The 18,887-nt window shown below is 46.2% G+C and overlaps 1 protein-coding gene across 1 annotated transcript; it reads left to right on the forward strand.

Moving 5' to 3' along the window:
- The first annotated feature begins 485 nt into the window (after positions 1-485).
- LOC120301574 (H-2 class II histocompatibility antigen, E-S beta chain-like) lies at positions 486-11,201 on the forward strand. The gene is made up of 7 exons (XM_039328984.1): positions 486-605; positions 2,039-2,325; positions 6,858-6,885; positions 8,082-8,363; positions 8,523-8,636; positions 8,860-8,883; positions 10,612-11,201. The coding sequence occupies exons 1-7, from the start codon at positions 515-517 to the stop codon at positions 10,623-10,625; spliced, it is 840 nt and encodes a 279-aa protein (XP_039184918.1). The 5' UTR covers positions 486-514; the 3' UTR covers positions 10,626-11,201.
- The last annotated feature ends 7,686 nt before the right edge of the window (positions 11,202-18,887 follow it).

Here is an 18,887-nt window from a genome sequence, read left to right on the forward strand (position 1 = left end):
TTGTGCAATTGTGTAAACTCCATTATGTCACCCACTGCAATAGTGGTATAAAAGAACTCACAGACCACTCCATGCGCAGCGCTGGCTCTGGGGAGAAAACTCAAATTTTGCCCCCCTCTTTGCCCAGAAATTCCAAACAGGATTCTAGAATGTTTTTAAAATTATACCTTTTTTTCACATGCATATGTAAAAAAGGGAAATGTGAAGGAGCTGAATCGTGGGCGCGTCTTGAGCAAGAGAGACACGTGTTTCAAGAAAGGAAAATGCATTTTCTCCCGTCTCTTAAAGCCGCTTCTTTCCCTGAGGTCAAGGGAAGCTCTGCCCGGAAACCGATGACGTTGCAGAAGGGAGAATTTCTCATTGGTGCTTTCGCTTCTCTGGATTCTCCCAACTCTGACTTGACAAGAAATAAACGCTTCCTCCCCACCAATCCTGACCCACCGATTCCGCCTCTGGAGCTGGGACCATCTGGGTTTTTCTCCCCTCTCTCTGGGGCGCTTGTGGGACGGCATCCATGGGCTCCGCTGGGCTTCCCCTGATGCTGCTGCTGCTGGCGGGGGCGCTGGCCCGGATCCCTGGAAGCGAAGGGGGCAAGGAGACCCCCGGTAAGGAGGGGGTTCGTCGGGCGGAGGGGTTGGGAAGGACCTCCGATACCGGTGGAGGGGAGAGGAAAGAAAGAGGACTCCCTTTGGAAAGGACTGTGGAAAGGGGTCGAGGGCAAGAGAGGCGAGAGCCTGCAGGAGCCTCGATCTCCGAGTGGTCTCCGTCCCCTCCCCACATTTTGCCAGGAGGACTTGGAGAGACTCTCGCTTCTCTCGTTGGGACTGTGGTGGGGCGAGGGTCGTGGGAAGGCAGCTGATCAGGGATGAGACGCAGCCAAGCCCCTCTCTCACCTCTCCCCGTGCCTGAGTGGGAGTGGGACCTTCCGGGCCCCGAATTAGACCCGAATCTGGAGCCCCCAAAAGTCAATCAATCAATCAATCAATCAGAATAGAGCTGGAAGGGATTTTGGAGGTCTTCTTGTCCAGCCCCCTGCTCAAGCAGGAGACTCTCTGGTCGGTTGCATTAAAAGAGGAAGGAGACGGAAAGGGAAAGAGAGGCATTTTGAGACCTAAGTCCACCAATGCAAGAAAAAAATATATAACAAAATGTGACAAAAGTATTTTGGTTTCTTCAGAAACTTGAGTTTTTCTTCTGAATCTCAAATGTGAGGTTCAGGCAAGAGTTGAGCTTTGATCCTTTCTTGGGAGAGACTCTGAATCTGGGGATGAGACCCATCCCTCCACAATTCCCCATTGCTCAATGGAGGCCTGAAGTTGAGGGGGAAACTGATGGGGGGGGGAAATGGGGGTATCTGAATTTTAATCTCCCATTATACTGCAGCAGAGTATCTTTGGGGAGGGGTGGCAGGAAAGAGGCCTGAACTCCTGAATATTTTTATTTTATTTATTTATTATGTCACCCCCCCCTCCCTACCAGGTGACCTACAAGGCAAGTAGTAGGGCTGAAGACTAAGGGGGAGAAGAAACGTTTGGGGGTGACCAGAACAGGTGGGGGTGGAAAGGCTGGGAGATCCTAGGAGTATCAATTCAAAGGTCCTGATGGTGCCCCACCCTCCCAATATCCCCCCCCCCAGAAGAGGAACATGTGGATATTACTTTCTCTCCAACCCAGAGAGATATTGTGGTAATCTATTCAGCCCACTTCCCCCATGCCTTCTGCTGTTTATGCAGAGAGAGGGTGTGCTGTACCATTTGAGCTTCTGCCTGTCTTTTTCCACCCTGGGAGGATGGAGGAGGTCCCTCAGGAAGCTCCTCCCCTTCCCCCTCTTTCCTTCCCCCCCTCCAGACTCCCAGTAAGTTGCATCCCACTGGGACTGAGAAAGTTCCCTCTCCCTCCTCCAGAGGGCATCTTCCATCAGTCTTTCCCAGCTCCCTCTTCCTGCCGGGGGGGGGGGGTCCCTTCTCTACTAGTACCTGGGAACGATGGGCCCTGGACTCCCTCTTGATGGCCCTCCTCCTTCTCCTCCTCCTCCTAGTCCAGTTCTTGGTGCAGGGGAAGTCTGAGTGCCACTTCCTCAATGGGACACGGCAGGTGTATTACCTGCAGAGCTACTTCTATGACCAGCAGGAATATCTCCGCTTCGACAGCAACCTTGGGAAGTTCGTGGCCATCACAGAGTTGGGCCAAGTGGACGCCGACACTTGGAACAAAGATAAGCGCATCCTGGAGGACGCGACAGCCACTGTGGATCTCTTCTGCAGGTACAACTACAGGGTGTATAACTACAACGCACCCAGGTCCGAGCGTTTGATTGCCGAAGAGGTGAGTTCCAGGTGGGCTTCCTGAGGAGGGGGATGCTAGAACCTCCCCAACATTCATTTACATCCAATGTTAAAACTGCATATCTCTCACAGGGGGACTGTGGCCCGTGTACAGACGAAATATCAAATTGTTGCACAGAGCCCCTCTGGAGATGGGAGGTTAAGAAGTTTGAGCAACAAATTAATAAATACATACATATATACAGTGTATATAATTTAAAATTTTAAAGACAAGGATGAATTAAACCTAGTATGGAAGTTAATGAAAAGTGATCCTATGTGAGACCCAATGTTTTTAGCATCTTTTCGGAAGGCCAGGAGGGTGGGGTCTCACTTCACCTGGGTGGGAAATGATCCATAGGGCGTGGTTGGGAGGGGCTCTCTTCCTGGAACTCTCCAGTCTGGACACCCCCCCCCCTCAATTTGGCTCACAGGGTTCACAAGCTGCCTTCGTTGCCTGACTGGGTGGGAGGGGCTTATGTAACAGGAGCAAGAGGGATACCTGGCCCCATAACATGCAGTGGTAGAAGGGCTCCCCTTCCCACTTTCCTGCCAGAAGCTGAATTCCCTCTTCCTGGATCTAAAAAATGGTGTTTTGGGCATTTTAGAATGAAACATAAATTTTCAAAAGTCTGAAAAAGAGAATTAGTGAAAGGTCCTTTCGCCTGTTGCGTCCTTTTATATAGATGTTTTGCTTCTTTTTCTTCCTCTATTCCAGTGGTTCTCAACCTGTGGGTCGGGACCCCATTTGGGGTCGAACGACCATTTCACGGGGGTCGCCAAACAACGCAGTCCGCCATTTTTTCCCCCTTTTCCTTAGCTGTGCTACTCCCTTTTATTCTATTGGCTTTTGAAAGGCAATAGAATTTGTTGTTGTTAATTGCGAAGTCGTGTCCGACCCATCGCGACCCCATGGACAACGTTCCTCCAGGTCTTCCTGTCCTCTACGATCTTCTGGAGACCATTTAAGTTCACACCTACTGCTTCAGTGACTCCATCCAGCCATCTCATTCTCTGTCGTCCCCTTCTTCTATTGCCCTCAATCTTTCCCAGCATTAGGCCCTTTTCCAGTGAATCCTTCCTTCTCATTAGGTGGCCAAAATATTTGAGTTTCAACTTCAGGATCTGGCCTTCTAAAGAACAGTCAGGGTTGATCTCTTCTAGGACTGACCGGTTTGAACGCCTTGCAGTCCAAGGGACTCGCAGGAGTCTTCTCCAGCACCATAATTCAAAGGCCTCAATTCTTTTGCGCTCAGCCTTTCTTATGGTCCAACTTTCACAGCCATACATTGCAACTGGGAAAACCATGGCCTGGACTATACGCACTTTTGTTGGCAGGGTGATGTCTCTGCTTTTTAGTATGCTATCTAGATTTGCCATAGCTTTCCTCCCCAGGAGCAAGCGTCTTTTAATTTCTTGGCTGCAGTCCCCATCTGAGGTGATCTTGGAGCCCAGAAAAATAAAATCTGTCACTACCTCCATTTCTTCCCCATCTATTTGCCAGGAATTGAGAGGGCCGGTTGCCATAATTTTGGTTTTCTTAATGTTGAGTTTCAAGCCAACTTTTGCACTCTCCTTCTTCACCCGCATCAAGAGGCTCTTTAGTTCCTCTTCACTTTCTGCCATTAGAGTAGTATCATCTGCATATCTTAGGTTGTTGATATTTCTCCCGGCAATCTTAATTCCAACTTTTGATTCATCTAGCCCTGCCTTTCTCATGATGTGCTCTGCATACAAGTTAAATAGGCAGGGCGACAGTATACAGCCTTGCCGGACTCCTTTTCCAATTTTGAACCAATCAGTGGTTCCGTGTCCAGCTCTCACTGTTGCTTCTTGACCCGCATATAGGTTTCTCAAGAGACAAATGAGATGGTCTGGTACTCCCATCTCTTTAAGAACTTGCCACAGTTTGTTGTGATCCACACAATCAAAGGCTTTTGCATAGTCAATGAAGCAGAAGTAGATGTTTTTCTGGAACTCCCTAGCTTTCTCCATTATCCAGCGTATGTTGGCAATTTGATCTCTAGTTCCTCTGCCTCTTCGAAATCCTGCCTGTACTTCTGGTAGTTCTCGATCCACATACTGCTGGAGTCTAGCTTGTAGGATTTTAAGCATAACTTTATTAGCATGTGAAATGAGTGCAATGGTGCGATAGTTTGAACATTCTTTGGCATTGCCTTTCTTTGGAATTGGAATGTAAACTGACCTTTTCCAATCCTGCGGCCACTGTTGAGTTTTCCAAATTTGCTGGCAAATTGAGTGTAGCACTTTTACTGCATCGTCTTTTAAGATTTTGAATAGCTCAGCGGGAATACTGTCACCTCCACTAGCTTTGTTGTTGCTCAGATTTTCTAAGGCCCATTTCACTTCACATTCTAGGATGTCTGGTTCGAGGTCAGTGACCATCTCATTGTGGTTATCTGGGAGGTTAAGCTCATTCTTGTATAGTTCTTCTGTGTAATTTTGCCATCTCTTCTTAATCTCTTCTGCCTCTGTTAGGTCTCTGCCATTTTGGTCCTTTATCATGCCATCTTTGCATGAAATGTTCCCTTCATATCTCCAATTTTCTTGAAGAGATCTCTGGTCCTCCCTATTCTGTTGTTTTCTTCTATTTCTTTGCACTGTTCATTTATGAAGGCATTCTTATCTCTTCTAGCTACTCTCTGGAATTCTGCATTCAATTGGGTGTATCTTTCTCTTTCTCCTTTGCCTTTCGCTTCCCTTCTTTCCTCAGCTATTGGCAAAGCTTCCTCAGACAGCCATTTTGCTTTCTTGCATTTCTTTTTCTTTGGGATGGTTTTAGTTGCTACCTCTTGTACAATGTTGCGAACTTCCATCCATAGTTCTTCAGGCACTCTGTCTATCAGATCCAGTTCCTTAAATCTATTTGTCACCTCTACTGTATATTCATTAGGAATATGATTTAGTTCATACCTGAGTGGCCTAGTGCTTTTCCCTACTTTTTTCAATTTAAGCCTAAATTTTGCAATGAGAAGCTCGTGATCTGAGCCACAGTCAGCTCCTGGTCTTGTTTTTACTGACTGTATAGAGCTTCTCCATCTTTGGCTGCAGAGCACATAGTCAATCTGATTTATATGTTGACCGTCTGGTGATGTCCATGTGTAGAGCCGTCTCTTGGGTTGTTGGAAAAGAGTGTTTGTTATGACCATCGTATTCTCTTGACAAAATTCTATTAGCCTGTGCCCTGCTTCATTTTGTACTCCAAGGCCAAACTTGCCTGTTATTCGGTTATCTTTTGGCTTCCTACCTTAGCATTCCAATCCCCCATGATGATAAGAACATCATTTTTTGGTGTTAATTCTATAAGGTGCTGTAGGGCTTCATAAAACTGGTCAATTTCATCCTCTTCAGCACCAGTGGTTGGGGCATAGATTTGGACTATTGTGATATTGAATGGTTGGCCTTGGATTCGAATTGAGATCATTCTGTCATTTTGGGGATTGTATCCCAGTATTGCTTTTCCTATTCTTTTATTGACTATGAAGGCTACTCCATTTCTTCTGAGGGATTCTTGCCCACAGTAGTATACCTGATGGTCATCTGAGTTAAATTCACCCATTCCTGTCCCTTTTAGTTCGCTGATTCCTAAGATGTCGATGTTCAGTCTTGTCATCTCTTTTTTGACTATGTCTAGCTTGCCTTGATTCATGGATCTTACATTCCAGGTTCATATGGAGAAAAAATCTTTACAGCATCGGACTTTCCTTTCACCACCAGATATATCCACAGCTGAGTGTCCTTTTGGCTTTGGCCCAGTCGCTTCATTCTTTCTGGCGCTACTAGTACTAGCCCTCGGCTCTTCCCCAGTAGCATATTGGACACCTTCCGACCTGAGGGGCTCATCTTCCAGCGTCATATCTTTTGTCCTTTTAGTACTGTCCATGGGGTTTTCATGGCAGAGATACTGGAGTGGTTTGCCATTTCCTTCTCCAGTGGATCACATTTTGTCAGAACTCTCTGCTATAACCTGTCCATCTTGGGTGGCCCTGCACGGCATAGCTTATAGCTTCATTGAGTTACGCAAGCCCCTTCGCCACGACAAGGCAGTAATCCATAAAGGGGGGCAATAGAATAGACTCTCTTGAATACAGTCTAACTCTATTGGCTTTCAAAAGCCAATAGGAATTGTCCAGGCTGTCTCTGCCCTGCTGAGCCCGCCAAAAGTCCCATTCTGCAAACAGTGCTGCACCAGTTGAGTAGTCCTCGACTTACGACCGGTTGAGTAGTCCTCGACTTACGACCGGTTGGGGTCGTGGCATTAAAAAGGTTGAGAACCACTGCTCTATTCTGTATTCAGAATCATTTGCAGTCTGGCAGCTTTTAAATCCAACCAACAAGTAAATAAAGGAAGCCCACTAAAATTTATAATCATGATTCAGTGTTTAAAGGAAAATATAAATCCCAATCATACAGAATTCAAAGGTTGAGAAATTTTGTTCAGCCAATTTTGGAGGGTCTGGGGTCCCTTGAAACCCGCTTTTTGGTAACAGCTTCTGCTTCACCTTGAACCAGATCATGGCAGTCTTCATACTTGGAAGGGGTTCCGATTTGCGGGGGGGGGGGGGGTTAGAAGGGTCTGCCATGTAATATAACAATTTAGAAAATAAATAAATAATATCCTTTTCAATTTGAGAGATGCAGTTTGAAATCTTTTTACCACCAGAGGATTGTCCCAAAGATGTTCTTTTCACAAAGCAACAGGACTTTCTGGTTTTCCTTTGAAGACGTTTCGCTTCTCATCTAAGAAGCTTCTTCAGCTCTGACTGGATGGTGGGGAAATGGAAGTATTTATACTCCTTGCAGACAGCTGGTCACTTGCCTTCTTTTAGAGAGTCATCGGGACCGTTTGGAGGTTTACCTCTGTCCTCAGGGTCACCTGAGTGGTGCAAATGGGTGTGGAGCCTTCCTGGAACTGCTGAAAGGATTTGTGTTGTAGACTGGAGATAGAGCAGTGGTTCTCAACCTTTCTAATGCCGTGACCCCATAATACAGTTCCCCATGTTGTGGTGACCCCCAAGTGGGTGTGGCCACCAATAAGAGGGAGTAGGACAGCTAGGGAAAAGGGAACAAAATGGTGGACAGCATGGTTTGGCGACCCCCATGAAATGGTCGTTCGACCCCAAATGGGGTCCCGACCCACAGGTTGAGAACCACTGAGATAGAGGATGTCGTATTCCTCCCCCTCTGTTGAGGGAGGGCTGTTCAATTTTGACCTAGATGGCCTCTTTGACCCCTCTTTCAAACCAGCGGCCCTCTCTGTCCAAAATGAGGACTTTGCTGTCTTCGAAAGAGCGGCCTTTGTCTTTTAAATGCAGATGAATTGCTGAATCTTGTCCAGATGGGTTTGTTCTCTTATGTTGTGCCATTCGTTAGTGAAGTGGTTGTTTTGTTTCCCCAATGTACAGATCTGCCTATGGCTCATTGCACTGTGCTACATATACCACATTGCTCAGTTTGTGTCTGGGTGTTTTATCCTTGGGGTAGATAAGCTTCTGCCTTACTGTCTTGTTGGGTTTGAAGTGTGCACGTATATTGTGTTGGCTGAAGATCCTCCTAAGCTTTTCCGTTATTCCTGCAATGTATGGAATGACTACGTTGCTTCGTTTATTATCCTATTCTTTAACACAAAATATTTTTAGGAGTAAAAAGGGGTCTTGGCCTGAAGGGACCAACTTGGTCTCCTGTTCTGGACCCTGTTGTGTCTCTCACATCTCTCCTCCTCCTCCTTTCCTCCAGTCAAGCCCACCGTCTCCATCTCCTCCACCAAGTTGGACCCCGCTTCCCCCAACACCATCCTCCTCTGCACCGTGAGGGGCTTCTACCCCGTGGAGATCGAGGTCTGGTGGCTGAAGAATGGGCGGCTGGAAGAGGAGGGCGTGGCCTTTGGGGAGGAGCTCCAGAATGGAGACTGGACCTACCAGCTCCAGGTGTTGCTGGAGACCCAGACCCAGCGGGGGGACGTCTACGCCTGCCAGGTGGGGCACGCCAGCCTGGAGGCTCCCATCACTGTCCAGTGGGGTGAGTCCCTCCCTTCCCTTCCTTCCTGGTCTGGGGACAGCATCCTGCCCAAGAAGGGGGGAGAGACCCTCTCTGTGGGGGGCTCCGGAGGTGACCCTCTGGGGGGGGGGAAGCTGGCCCTGATCCTCCTGCTCAGGGGAGCTCCTTCTCCTTCCCCAGAGCCCCGTTCCTCCAACTCTGCCAGGATCAAACACTGGACGGGGATTATGGGGGCTGTGCTGGGGGTGGCCTTCCTGGCTGTGGGGCTCTCCCTCCACCTGAAGAGCAAGAAAGGTGAGTCTGGGCGACTGGATGAAAAGGGAGGCGTCTCATCAAGCTTAGTGAGTAGCTGGCCAAGCAGGTTCATTTGAAGCCTAAACCCGGTGGTCCCCGGAAAAATTTGGGATCATTTATTTTAATGGCACATTATGGAATCTATTATGGGCTATCGATGGGGAGGGGGGGCTGAGTCCTCCAGCCCACGAAGGGTCCTGATTGGGTCTTTTTCTCCTTCCAGCAACTCCCATCCAACCCCCTGCAGGTGAGTTTTTTTCTATTCCCCTCAAACGAACCCCTCCCACAAGTTATAGATTTTTTTTAATTCTTCCTTTTCTAAAAAAAAATGCGTCTGAACTAACTGAATCATACTTTCAGTGAACCCCTCAAAGCGTCCATGCTGGGGAGAAGGCAAACTGCTGAAATTTTAGTCAGTTTTTCCTTACAGAGACCCCCAAACACAGTGCAATAAAACACAAAATACATACAACATTAAAACATGGGGCTATCCCTGTCATTAGTGGGAGGGAGCACCCTGAGTTTTGGGCTGCCATTCCTCATCCTTGCCGCTTTGTGACATTTTGCACAAAGTGACACCAGGGTTAGAATTAGCACCATCTTCTTAATTTAATCAGAATAGAACAGGAAGGGACCTTGAAGGTCTTCTAGTCCAAACCCCTGCTCAAGCAGGACAAATAGCTGCCCAGTCTCTTCTTAAAAACCTCCGGTGATGAAGCACCGACAACTTCCGGTGGCAAGCTGTTCCACTGGTTAATTGTCCTCACTATTAGGAAGTTTCTCCTTAATTCCAGGTTGCTTCTCTCCTTGATCAGTTTCCATCCATTGTTTCTTGTCCTGCCTTCAGGTGCTTTGGAAAATAAGTTGACCACCTCTTCTCTGTGGCACCCTCTCAAACACTGGAATACTGCTATCATGTCCCCCCCTCCCCAGTCCTTCTTTTCTCTAGACTGGTCAAATCCAAGTCCTGCAGCCATTCTTCATATGTTTTAGTCCTGTAGTGGCGAACCTATGGCACATGTGCCACAGGTGGCATGCAGAGCCCTCTCTGTGGGCACGCGCGCCATCACCCCAGTTCTAGACCTTCAGTTGGGTTTTATAAAACCTTTTCCCTTAAGGCCTCTGCCACCGTGTGCAAAAAAAAAAAGTTCAATCAATCAATTTCAACTTCTCGCGGGGGGAAAAAAAGATCTCGCAAAGTTGGAATTGATTGATTGAACTTTTTAGTCCCAACCAGTCTGTCGTTACCACTGCAGCCATGCCCACCCAAGGGGCCATGCCCACCCAATTGACCACACCTACCCAATGGGCCACGCCCACCCAGCGCCCGACGATACATAAGTGGGTTTTGGGTTGCAGTTTGGGCACTCGGTCTCTAAAAGGTTCGCCATCACTGTTTTAGTCTCCAGGCCTTTAATCATCTTAGTGGCTCTTCTCTACACTTTTTCCAAAATCTCAACATCTTTTTTGTAATGTGGTGACCAAAACTGGATGCAGCATTCCAGGTGTGGCCTTACTAAGGCTTTATAAAGCGGTATTAATACTTCACATGATTTTGATTTTATGATTCTGTTTTTTGTTAATATGAAATATCTGCAGGGAGGGAGGTCTTCCTCTCTTGATTAACACCCTAATTAAATCAATTAGGGATAATTCCATCTTCTCAAGGTCACCCTGGAGCCCTCCCTTTGCAGCCCCTGAACTCAGATCCCCTTCATGTCCCAGGAAATGAAATGGGGAGGGATCCCTGGTCCTTCACAGCCTTCTCATTAAAGGATGGATTCTCCCTCTCTTCTAGCCCTGCCTATCAACCACCCTCCTGCAGAGTGATCTAACAATGTGTGTATGTATGGGGGGGGCTGAATGGGAGGGGGAAGAGAAGCCCACCCTGTGTTTAGCCTGCAGACTCTCCAAAAAAAAAGAACTTATTTACACTAAAGGTTTTACTATATAGTCTGTCTCTTTTTTTCCTCAGCATTCATGAGTTAATCCTGGCGTCCCTTCCTGTTTTCTGATGGGAAAGAATTTTTTTTAGGAATCACTGGTGAATTTCCCCTTTGGTAATTGGACGTTCAACATGGTGGACTGGGGAGAGGAGGAAAATCGTAGCCTGGACCTTCTTCTGCTGAGACCCACCAGTTGGCTTCAAAGGCTCTCTTCTTTTTGAAGGAGGGGAAACAGGGAGGGATGGAGACCATGTAGTCTGCCCTCAGGAACCCTTGGACTGCCTGTCACTCCAACCCCTCCCGCCCCCAAATCTCTCCTGCTCAGTAGAGGCTCCCATTCAGAGCAATGGCTGGAACCATCCACCGACAGCTGCTTAACCCGAAATCCATCTGGTGGTTGACCAAGACTGGGGGCCAACATATCCAGTGACATCCCAGATGCTTTGCATGTACCAGTCACTCTGGGATTTCCCCATTCCTGAGAAGTGATGTCAGGGATCAACTGCTCTTTGCCCAGCAGAGCCCCAAACCTTTCACCCCTCCCCCTGCAGTTTCTCTATCTCTTCTCCCTGCTTTAAATCCACAGGAGCTTCATCCACAATGCTGTCCTCCCCCAATTCAACTCTTTTGCTTTTTTTAATATAAAACAATAAATTTTATACTGTCATAAACGCTGGAATGAGTTGAGTTGATAGATGATAGATAGATAATAGATTATCTCTTGTCTCTTGATAGATAAAGATACCGTAGATAAATAAGATATATAAAGATAGATAGATAGATAGATAGATAGATAGATAGATAGATAGATAGATAGATAGATATGGATGGAGATGATTGACAAGATGAATGGAGATGATAGTATCTCTGTGTGTGTTTGTGTTTGTATACATACACACAGAGATGTTAGAGATAAGAATGAATAAATATGATATAGGTAAATGATATAGATGATAGATAAAAGATAGAAATGATAGATGATTAGAGAGCGAGATGGGGAAGAGATGATAGGTATGATAAAAATCCAGTGAGATATGAGTGTTGGCTTGTGTATAAATCTTCAGAAAACTCCAACTGCATGATGCAGTTTCCCCACAAACTATGAGCATGTGAATGTCCAGCTGGAGCTGCTATGAATCGGAGCCCCACAACTTTCTCATCTTCAGCTCCAAGTAATCCTCCCCAGGGAGAAATCACGAGAGACTCTACCCGGAGACAGATGACGCAAACAAGGGAGGAGTCTCATTGGTGCTCCTGCTTATTCCTGACACACCAATTCCAAAACATTCCCCCCCTCCAGTCCAGATCACCTCCCAAGTCCAGTTCTTCCCTCTCTTAGGAGGGGCTTGTGGAAAGCCTCCATGGGCCCTGCTGGAGTCTCCCGGTTGCTGCTGGTGGGTCAGCTGGAGAGGATCCTTGGAAGGGAAGGGGGGAAGGAGAAACCCCTCCCCAGAAGGGGAAGAAGGGGGTCTGGGACCCCCAGGAGAGGCGTTGAGGCTGCAGGGCAAGGGAGGCGGGACCTTGCAAGAGTCCTTCCCTTTCCCGCCTCCCTTCTGGCCACGCCCCTCCCAGTGCGATTCCCTCAGGCGGCGAGGTGGAAAAAGGCGGGAAAGGCCGTTGAGAGAAAGAGACGGTTCTGAGTGAAGAGCTGCCATGGGGCTTCTTCGGAGCTCCTCAGGGACGGCCTTTTTCTCGGTCAGACTCTGGATGAGGTCTCCTTCGGGGGCCCTCTTCTCCCTCGAGGTTCTTAGGGGCCCATCATGCCCAAGCACATCGAAGTATCCCCAATTCAGGCAGCACCCAACCCAAAAAGGATCAGGGCCAATTGGAGGGGCAGCCAATTCAGTGGCTTCTTTGACAGTGGACCCCTTAGGTTCACCCTATGGCTGAAGCAGATGACTGATGTAATATGTCATGTTCATCTTAGGTTGTATTTGCCTACTTTTAAGAACTGCTAAGGACAGAAGATATTTTCCCCACAAGACTAGACCGGCTTTGCGAATCCGAACTCTCCCTCTGCATCATTGACTTGACTATCCCTTACTGAGTGCGCATCACCTTGGCTTCCGCAGGTGGCTCTGCGCATGTCTGGCTCTGTGCCAGACGACCCTGCGAAAAAAACGGTTGCAGCGAGCGAGCGCGGAGTCCTAGAGAGGCCAGGCGTTCGGTGATGTCGGTTGGGAGGTGCGCATGCTCAATCGCCCTCCATCCGGTTGTTGTCTATGTAAAAAAACCGCGACTGGGAGGGAGAAGCCCGCTGGGTGACGTGAGCCTGACGAGTCATTGGCGGGAGAGAAACATCTGTTGGGTTTCGGCGGGAAAAGAGAATCAACAGTTTTCCTCTGCTGCTCTTTTGCTGAGCGCAACTCTCCTTCGTCTCCCTGAGGACTTTTTGGGGGGGGAGGGGGAAAAAGAAGGTCTTTATTAAATATTTTTTAGACTTCCTCATCATGCTCTGTGCTAACATATCTGAAAAGCTTAATAGAGATATTAAGCGCCTGTTAGATTTTGGCGGGGAGTCGCTAGGTCGTCTCAGCTGCTTCTCTGCTGTGCTCGAATCTCTTTTTTGGTCCGGAATTTCTTATTAGCCTTTCTGTAGTTAGAAGCAATTGAAAGGCCCCTTAATTGCATTTAGTAGGACAGTAGGAAGCGATTTCTTTTTTTAAAAAAAGCGGGGAAAGAGAGGTTTCATTAATGGATGGGAGGCGGCGATAGCAAGAAAAAAAGGGGAAGCAGTTATGGAAAATAATGGAGTATATTGAACTGTATTACATTTCTATAGGAAAGGCCTCTGCAAGACAGCCTTTTTATTGGAGATTTAATAGTGGAATAATAAATATAAAAATACAAGTGTAATGTTCTATAACACATGTTTTGCGAGAAAGTAGTAGGTTACATCTATGGTCATAGTCCCAAAGATGCTTTTTCATGAAGCAAGTGGACTTCCTTGTTTTTTCTTTGAAGACATTTTGCTTCTCGTCCAAGAAGCTGTTTCTGAGAGAAACTTTGATCAGAAGTGAAACGTCTTCAAAGGAAAAACAAGAAAAAGTTCAGTTGCCTCGTGGAAAGGGATCTTTGGGACATAGTGGGTTACGTAAATGTGATTCTGGAAGAAAAACTAAAATTTTCAGATGGCAATGTTCTTTGAAAGGATAGATCCACCAAATGGAATTTGACAAGACAAAATATATGGATTCCCTTACTCTTATAGTTAAAAAGATACGGGGGTTCTCAACTTACAACTGTTCCTTTAATGATGTTTTGTAGTTACAATGGCCTCAGAACCAGTGCTCCAGCCATTGTAATTTATGCTGCCCCATCACATCATTAAACACTCAGCAACCTATTTGTAACTAGGACTCGTTGCTAAGGTGATACTCCTTTGAAATCTTCTCTGCTGGTTTCCCAGAATATCAAGACTGCAAGTGAAAGGAATTGAAACTTTATGTCCAGGATGTGAGGAGTCTAGATATTTTCTTAGGTCTCCTTATGACATGAGTAATATACAGATCTTCTATAGAAGGTAGCCTGGTTGCAATTGTTTTTTTCTGCAGTACTAAGAAGTTCATTCAACAATCCAGGCATTTCTAGCAGTGGTCCCCAATCTTTTTGGCACCAGTTTGGTGGACCAGTTTGGTGGAAGACACTTTTTCCATGGACCAGGGAGGGGGAGGACAAGCACACAACCTAGATCCCAGTTTCGCTTGCCTGCCACTCATCTCCAGCAGTGTGGCTTAGTTCCTAACAGGCTATGGACCTTTACCAGTCCATGGCCTTCGAATTGGGGGCCCCTAATTTATACGGTTTTTCTCATGTGTAAATTATGACAAGTAAGAGAACTATGGTTTTTCATCTGTATGGATACTTTTATGAGAAGGGAACTGCTGTTAGTGAAGTTTTTTCCACATTCTAGGCATTTATAGGGTTTTATTCCGGTATGAATCCTTTTATGGTAGGTCAGGTGACTCCTGTTCCAAGTTTTTTCCACACTCTATAGTAGTAAATGGGCAGCAAGCCTGGAGTTTTCCCCTCCCAGCCATGTTTGGGGGGCGGTCTTCGTTCCCTCATCGCCTGGCACGTGCATGCAAAGGAAGCCTGGACTCTTCCCCCCCCCCGCACCGTCATGCCTATCCCTAGCTGAGCCCTTCGCGCGTCCCCCTCACCCCGGTTCCCCACGAGACGACTCTGCATGTGCCTGGCGCCCTCCCTGCCAGGCGCCTGCAGAGGACTGGGCGGAGCGCGTGCGTGGAGTCTCTAACAGATGCCACCTGTTCGGCGACCTCCATTGGGAAGCACGCATGCACAGCCACCCTGCATTGGAGAGCGGAGCTGCCCCTCCCTCCTCGGCCACCGGTAGGAGGAAACCCTCAGGGAGGGGAGGGGAGGGGAGAGAGTGTCTGCCGGGTCACATGAGCCTGGTGAGTCAATGGCGGGAGAGAAACACCCATCGGGTTTGAGCGGGAAAAGAAAATCGCCGGGTCTCCTCAGCCACTTTGCTGCTCGTCGCAACTTTGCCATCTTCACCCTGAGGGATTTTTTTGGGGGGGTGTCTTTATTAGTTTTTACGCTTCCTCATCGCACTTTGAGGTACCGTAACATATCTGAAAAGTTTAATGTAGGTAGTCCTCAACTTCCATTCATTTTTAGTGACCAAAGTTACAACTGAGAACTGAAGAAGCTTCCTGGATGAGAATAGAATAGAAAATATGGAATAGAACAAAACAAAACCTTCATTGTTACTTTAAATGTACACTAATCAGCATACATTAAAATGAAATTTCATTGCATTCAGCTAAAAAAAAATACCATTATGCATACACCCACACATATGACACAGAAACATCACAATCTAGTTCAAATGTATACATATACATGGAATATCTTCAAGGAAAAACCTTTTGAAAAAAATACCTTTGGGAACAACCATGAGCTGGATGACTGAGAATCTCCATGGATGTGAGTTATGTTGGATTCACCTTGGTAGCATCCCCATGGTCACATCATCAAAATTTGGGCACTTGGCAACCAGCATTATTTAGGATAGTTGCAGCATCCTGAGGTCATGTGATCATTTGCAACGTTCCCAGACAGCTTCCAACAAAGTCAAAGGGGGGGGGGAGAGATGGGTTCACTTCAGAGAACTGCAAATGCACGTGATCCAAAACAAGGAGACGTCAATGCAATTGACATCAATATCACAATTCAATCCTCAGCTCTTGATTATTCTGTCATTAGTGAGACTAAGCTACGTAGTTCACTTAAGAAGATCCTAATTTTCAGAAGGTAATTCACATGATGTGTTTTCTCTCTCTTTGTTGCTTCATTTATAGGCAGGTCTGCTTTCTTGGTGATGGAGAAGACTCTTTAAGAGTCCCTTGCAAGGAGATCAAATCAGTCAATCCTGAAGGAAATCAACCCTGACTATTCTTCGGAAGGAAAATTGTTGAAGCTCAAATACTTTGACCATGTAATAAGACAGGACTTCTTGGAAAAAACCCTGATGTTGGGAAAGATGAAGGCAAAAGCAGAAGGGGATGGCAGAGGATGAGATGGTTAAATAGTATCATTGATGCAGTAGGCATGAATTTTGGCAAATTCCAGGAGACAGGGGAGCCTGGCATGCTATAGGGTTGTGAAGTGTCAGACATAACTTACTGACTGAATAACTGCTTTGCTAATGCTTTTCTAATATTCCACAGATTTCTCTGCATCATCATCATCTGCAGTGTGAATCCTTTGATACTGAGTCGGATCTGGAATCATTCCACCTCTTTCTAGCATCTTCTAAATCTATTCCACTCCTTCCCCCTCACTAAAATTTCTCCTACATATTCATCTGGCTTCATCCTTTAGTTTTCTTCAATGTATATTTAGTAAGGGCATCATTTACACCGATCAAAAACTGTTTCCAATAATTTATTGCATTAACCCTTCAAAATGAGAAATAGTTACTAACCGGACATACCAAAATGTTTTTTTTAAAGCTGTATTAAGATAACAAGTGCAGTCACAATCATGCCAGTAAGAGGAGTTTTCTCCTATTTGCCATGCTGTGGTCGCCTAAAATTTCAATAGGATTGACCTATCTGCTTAAACTAATACTGCAACACTATAAGTACCACTGAAAAAATTGAGAAATGCAGTGGTTTTGGAATCTTAACCAAAAAAAATCCATAACAATTCCCTTGAATGGGTTAGAAAATATGGTTCTGGTTATGTAGGAAATGAAGACATAAAGAGAAATAACTTGATCAAACTCTTTTTTAAACAATTGCTCATGTGATACACTGTTGGATCAATAAAACCATTTTCAAAGTAAAAAGGCATCAGCAATCCTCAAGAGACAATCATTAACTCACTGGCTACACTTCTTTCAGCAGGATTAATGCAATTTTGCACCCAGAGATCTACTAAGCCAGTGGTTCTCAACGTTTGTGTGACGGCGACCCCCGTCACACAAACGTTCTGCGCATGCGCGGCGCGCATGTGCGGGGGCGCCCCATGCACGGTGTGGGCGCATGCGCGGGGCGCCCCATGCGCGGTGTGGGCGCATGTGGGGGGCCACCCCATGCGCAGGCGCATGCAGGGGCACCCCATGCGCGGGCACATGCGGGGGGCTCCCCATGCACGGTGCGCATGTGCGGTGCTGCCCCATGCGTGGTGCGCATGCGCGGCGGCGCCCCGAGGGGAGAAAATGGCGGATCGCCGCCTTTGGCGACCCCCGAAAAATGGTCGATCGACCCCAAATGGGGTCGCGACCCATAGGTTGAGAACCGCTGTACTAAGCTAAACAAGCACGTACATAAATAATCAGATGATTTTTTTCCTGCTAAACAACAGTTATGTACATCGGATTATATGAATTTAAATAGTTCAAGTCCCAATATTTATAACACAAGTAGAACTAAAAATACACACATTTTTCTCTGCTTTGCTTGCATATGCCAGCTGTCTATAAAGTCTAGAACCTGATCCCAGACTTGCTTCAGATATTACTTCAGCCAAAATAAACCCACTTGACCAGGTAGAAATTTTGCATAATGATTGGGATAGTAGAATAAAAAATTCTCATGAGCTAGACTAAACAGATTAAGTCAGAGGTCCCGAGCCCCTGCCAAGATGCTCAAGTGAAACTTCATTTGTGTATGTGAGGAATCTAAGTAGCACGTGAAACCATGCCTGCCATCCATGGAAAATCATCCCAAAAGGTCGGGGACTGCTGGACTAGGTAATACTTTTGGCATTAAGACATCTATCCTGGGAGCTTTTTCCATAATCTATATATTATTTTCTCCTTGGACAATCCTCTGAAAGGAAAACTACATCTTTTCACATGATCCTTGTACTTACTTGATTCTTAAATGTGGATCCTTTTATGGGAAATAAGACAGGTCAGCAGGCTGACTCTCCTTGCATTCCATGTATTTATTCTTTCGTATGCAAACCTTTTTTTAGGAAATAAGAGAGCTCCTTGTATTGAAGTTCTTAAGACTTCTGTTCTTTAATTCTTCTCCCAGACACATATTTCTAGATTTCTCCCATGTGGACATTACCATGGAAATTAAGGAATCTGTTTTTGCTTATCCTCTTCTCATCCTCCTTGCATTTATTGCCATGGTGGTGCAGTGGTTAGAATGGCAGTACTGCAGATTAATTCACTGCTCACTCCAGGAGTTTGATTCTGAACAGCTCAAGATTGGCTCAGCCTTCCATTCAAGGTCGATAAAATGAGGACCCAGATTGCTGGGGGCAACATGCTGACTCTGTAAACTGCTTAGAGGGCTGTAAAGCACTATGAAGCGGTATATAAGTCTATGTGCTCTTGCTATTTATAGATTCCTCTCCCAAGTGGACAATTCCTTCTCAATCTTGTCCCACATTCTATGTGTTCTAATGTTTTCCTCACATATACCTCCAATAGCATATTTACAGAAAATAAAATTTCTATTCCACTTGAAAGAGCCAGTTTGGTGGAGTGGTTAAGGCACAAGCTAGTAACCAGGATACTCACCTTAGGCATAAATCCATTTGGGTGACTTTGAGCCTGTCACATTCTCTCAGCCCTACAATGGCGGCAATGGCAAACACTTTGAAAAATCTGCAGAGACTAGTAGCACCAGGAGTAAAAAAACTAGAACATACCTAGCGTTATGGTTCCGGCTAATGAAACACTTCAAAGAACTTCCAGGCATTTATTTTCCTAAAAGTCAGTGATTGTTACAAAATGTCGGCACATGCATAACGGATGGATGCTAGGATTTAAGTTTTCCTCTGAGCAGTTAAATTATCAGCATGTTCCCTCCCT

The sequence above is a fragment of the Crotalus tigris genome, unplaced genomic scaffold (genome assembly GCF_016545835.1).
Source record: "Crotalus tigris isolate CLP2741 ecotype Arizona unplaced genomic scaffold, ASM1654583v1 scf7180000024386.1433019, whole genome shotgun sequence".
NCBI lineage: Eukaryota > Metazoa > Chordata > Lepidosauria > Squamata > Viperidae > Crotalus > Crotalus tigris.

Excerpts from the sequence above, each read along its gene's own strand:
- LOC120301574 (XM_039328984.1), top strand. The coding sequence starts at position 515 with ATGGGCTCCGCTGGGCTTCCCCTGATGCTGCTGCTGCTGGCGGGGGCG. Across the intron at positions 2,326-6,857 it reads AGCGTTTGATTGCCGAAGAG|ATCATGGCAGTCTTCATACT; the intron begins GTGAGTTCCAGG and ends ACCTTGAACCAG. Across the intron at positions 8,364-8,522 it reads TCCCATCACTGTCCAGTGGG|AGCCCCGTTCCTCCAACTCT; the intron begins GTGAGTCCCTCC and ends CTCCTTCCCCAG.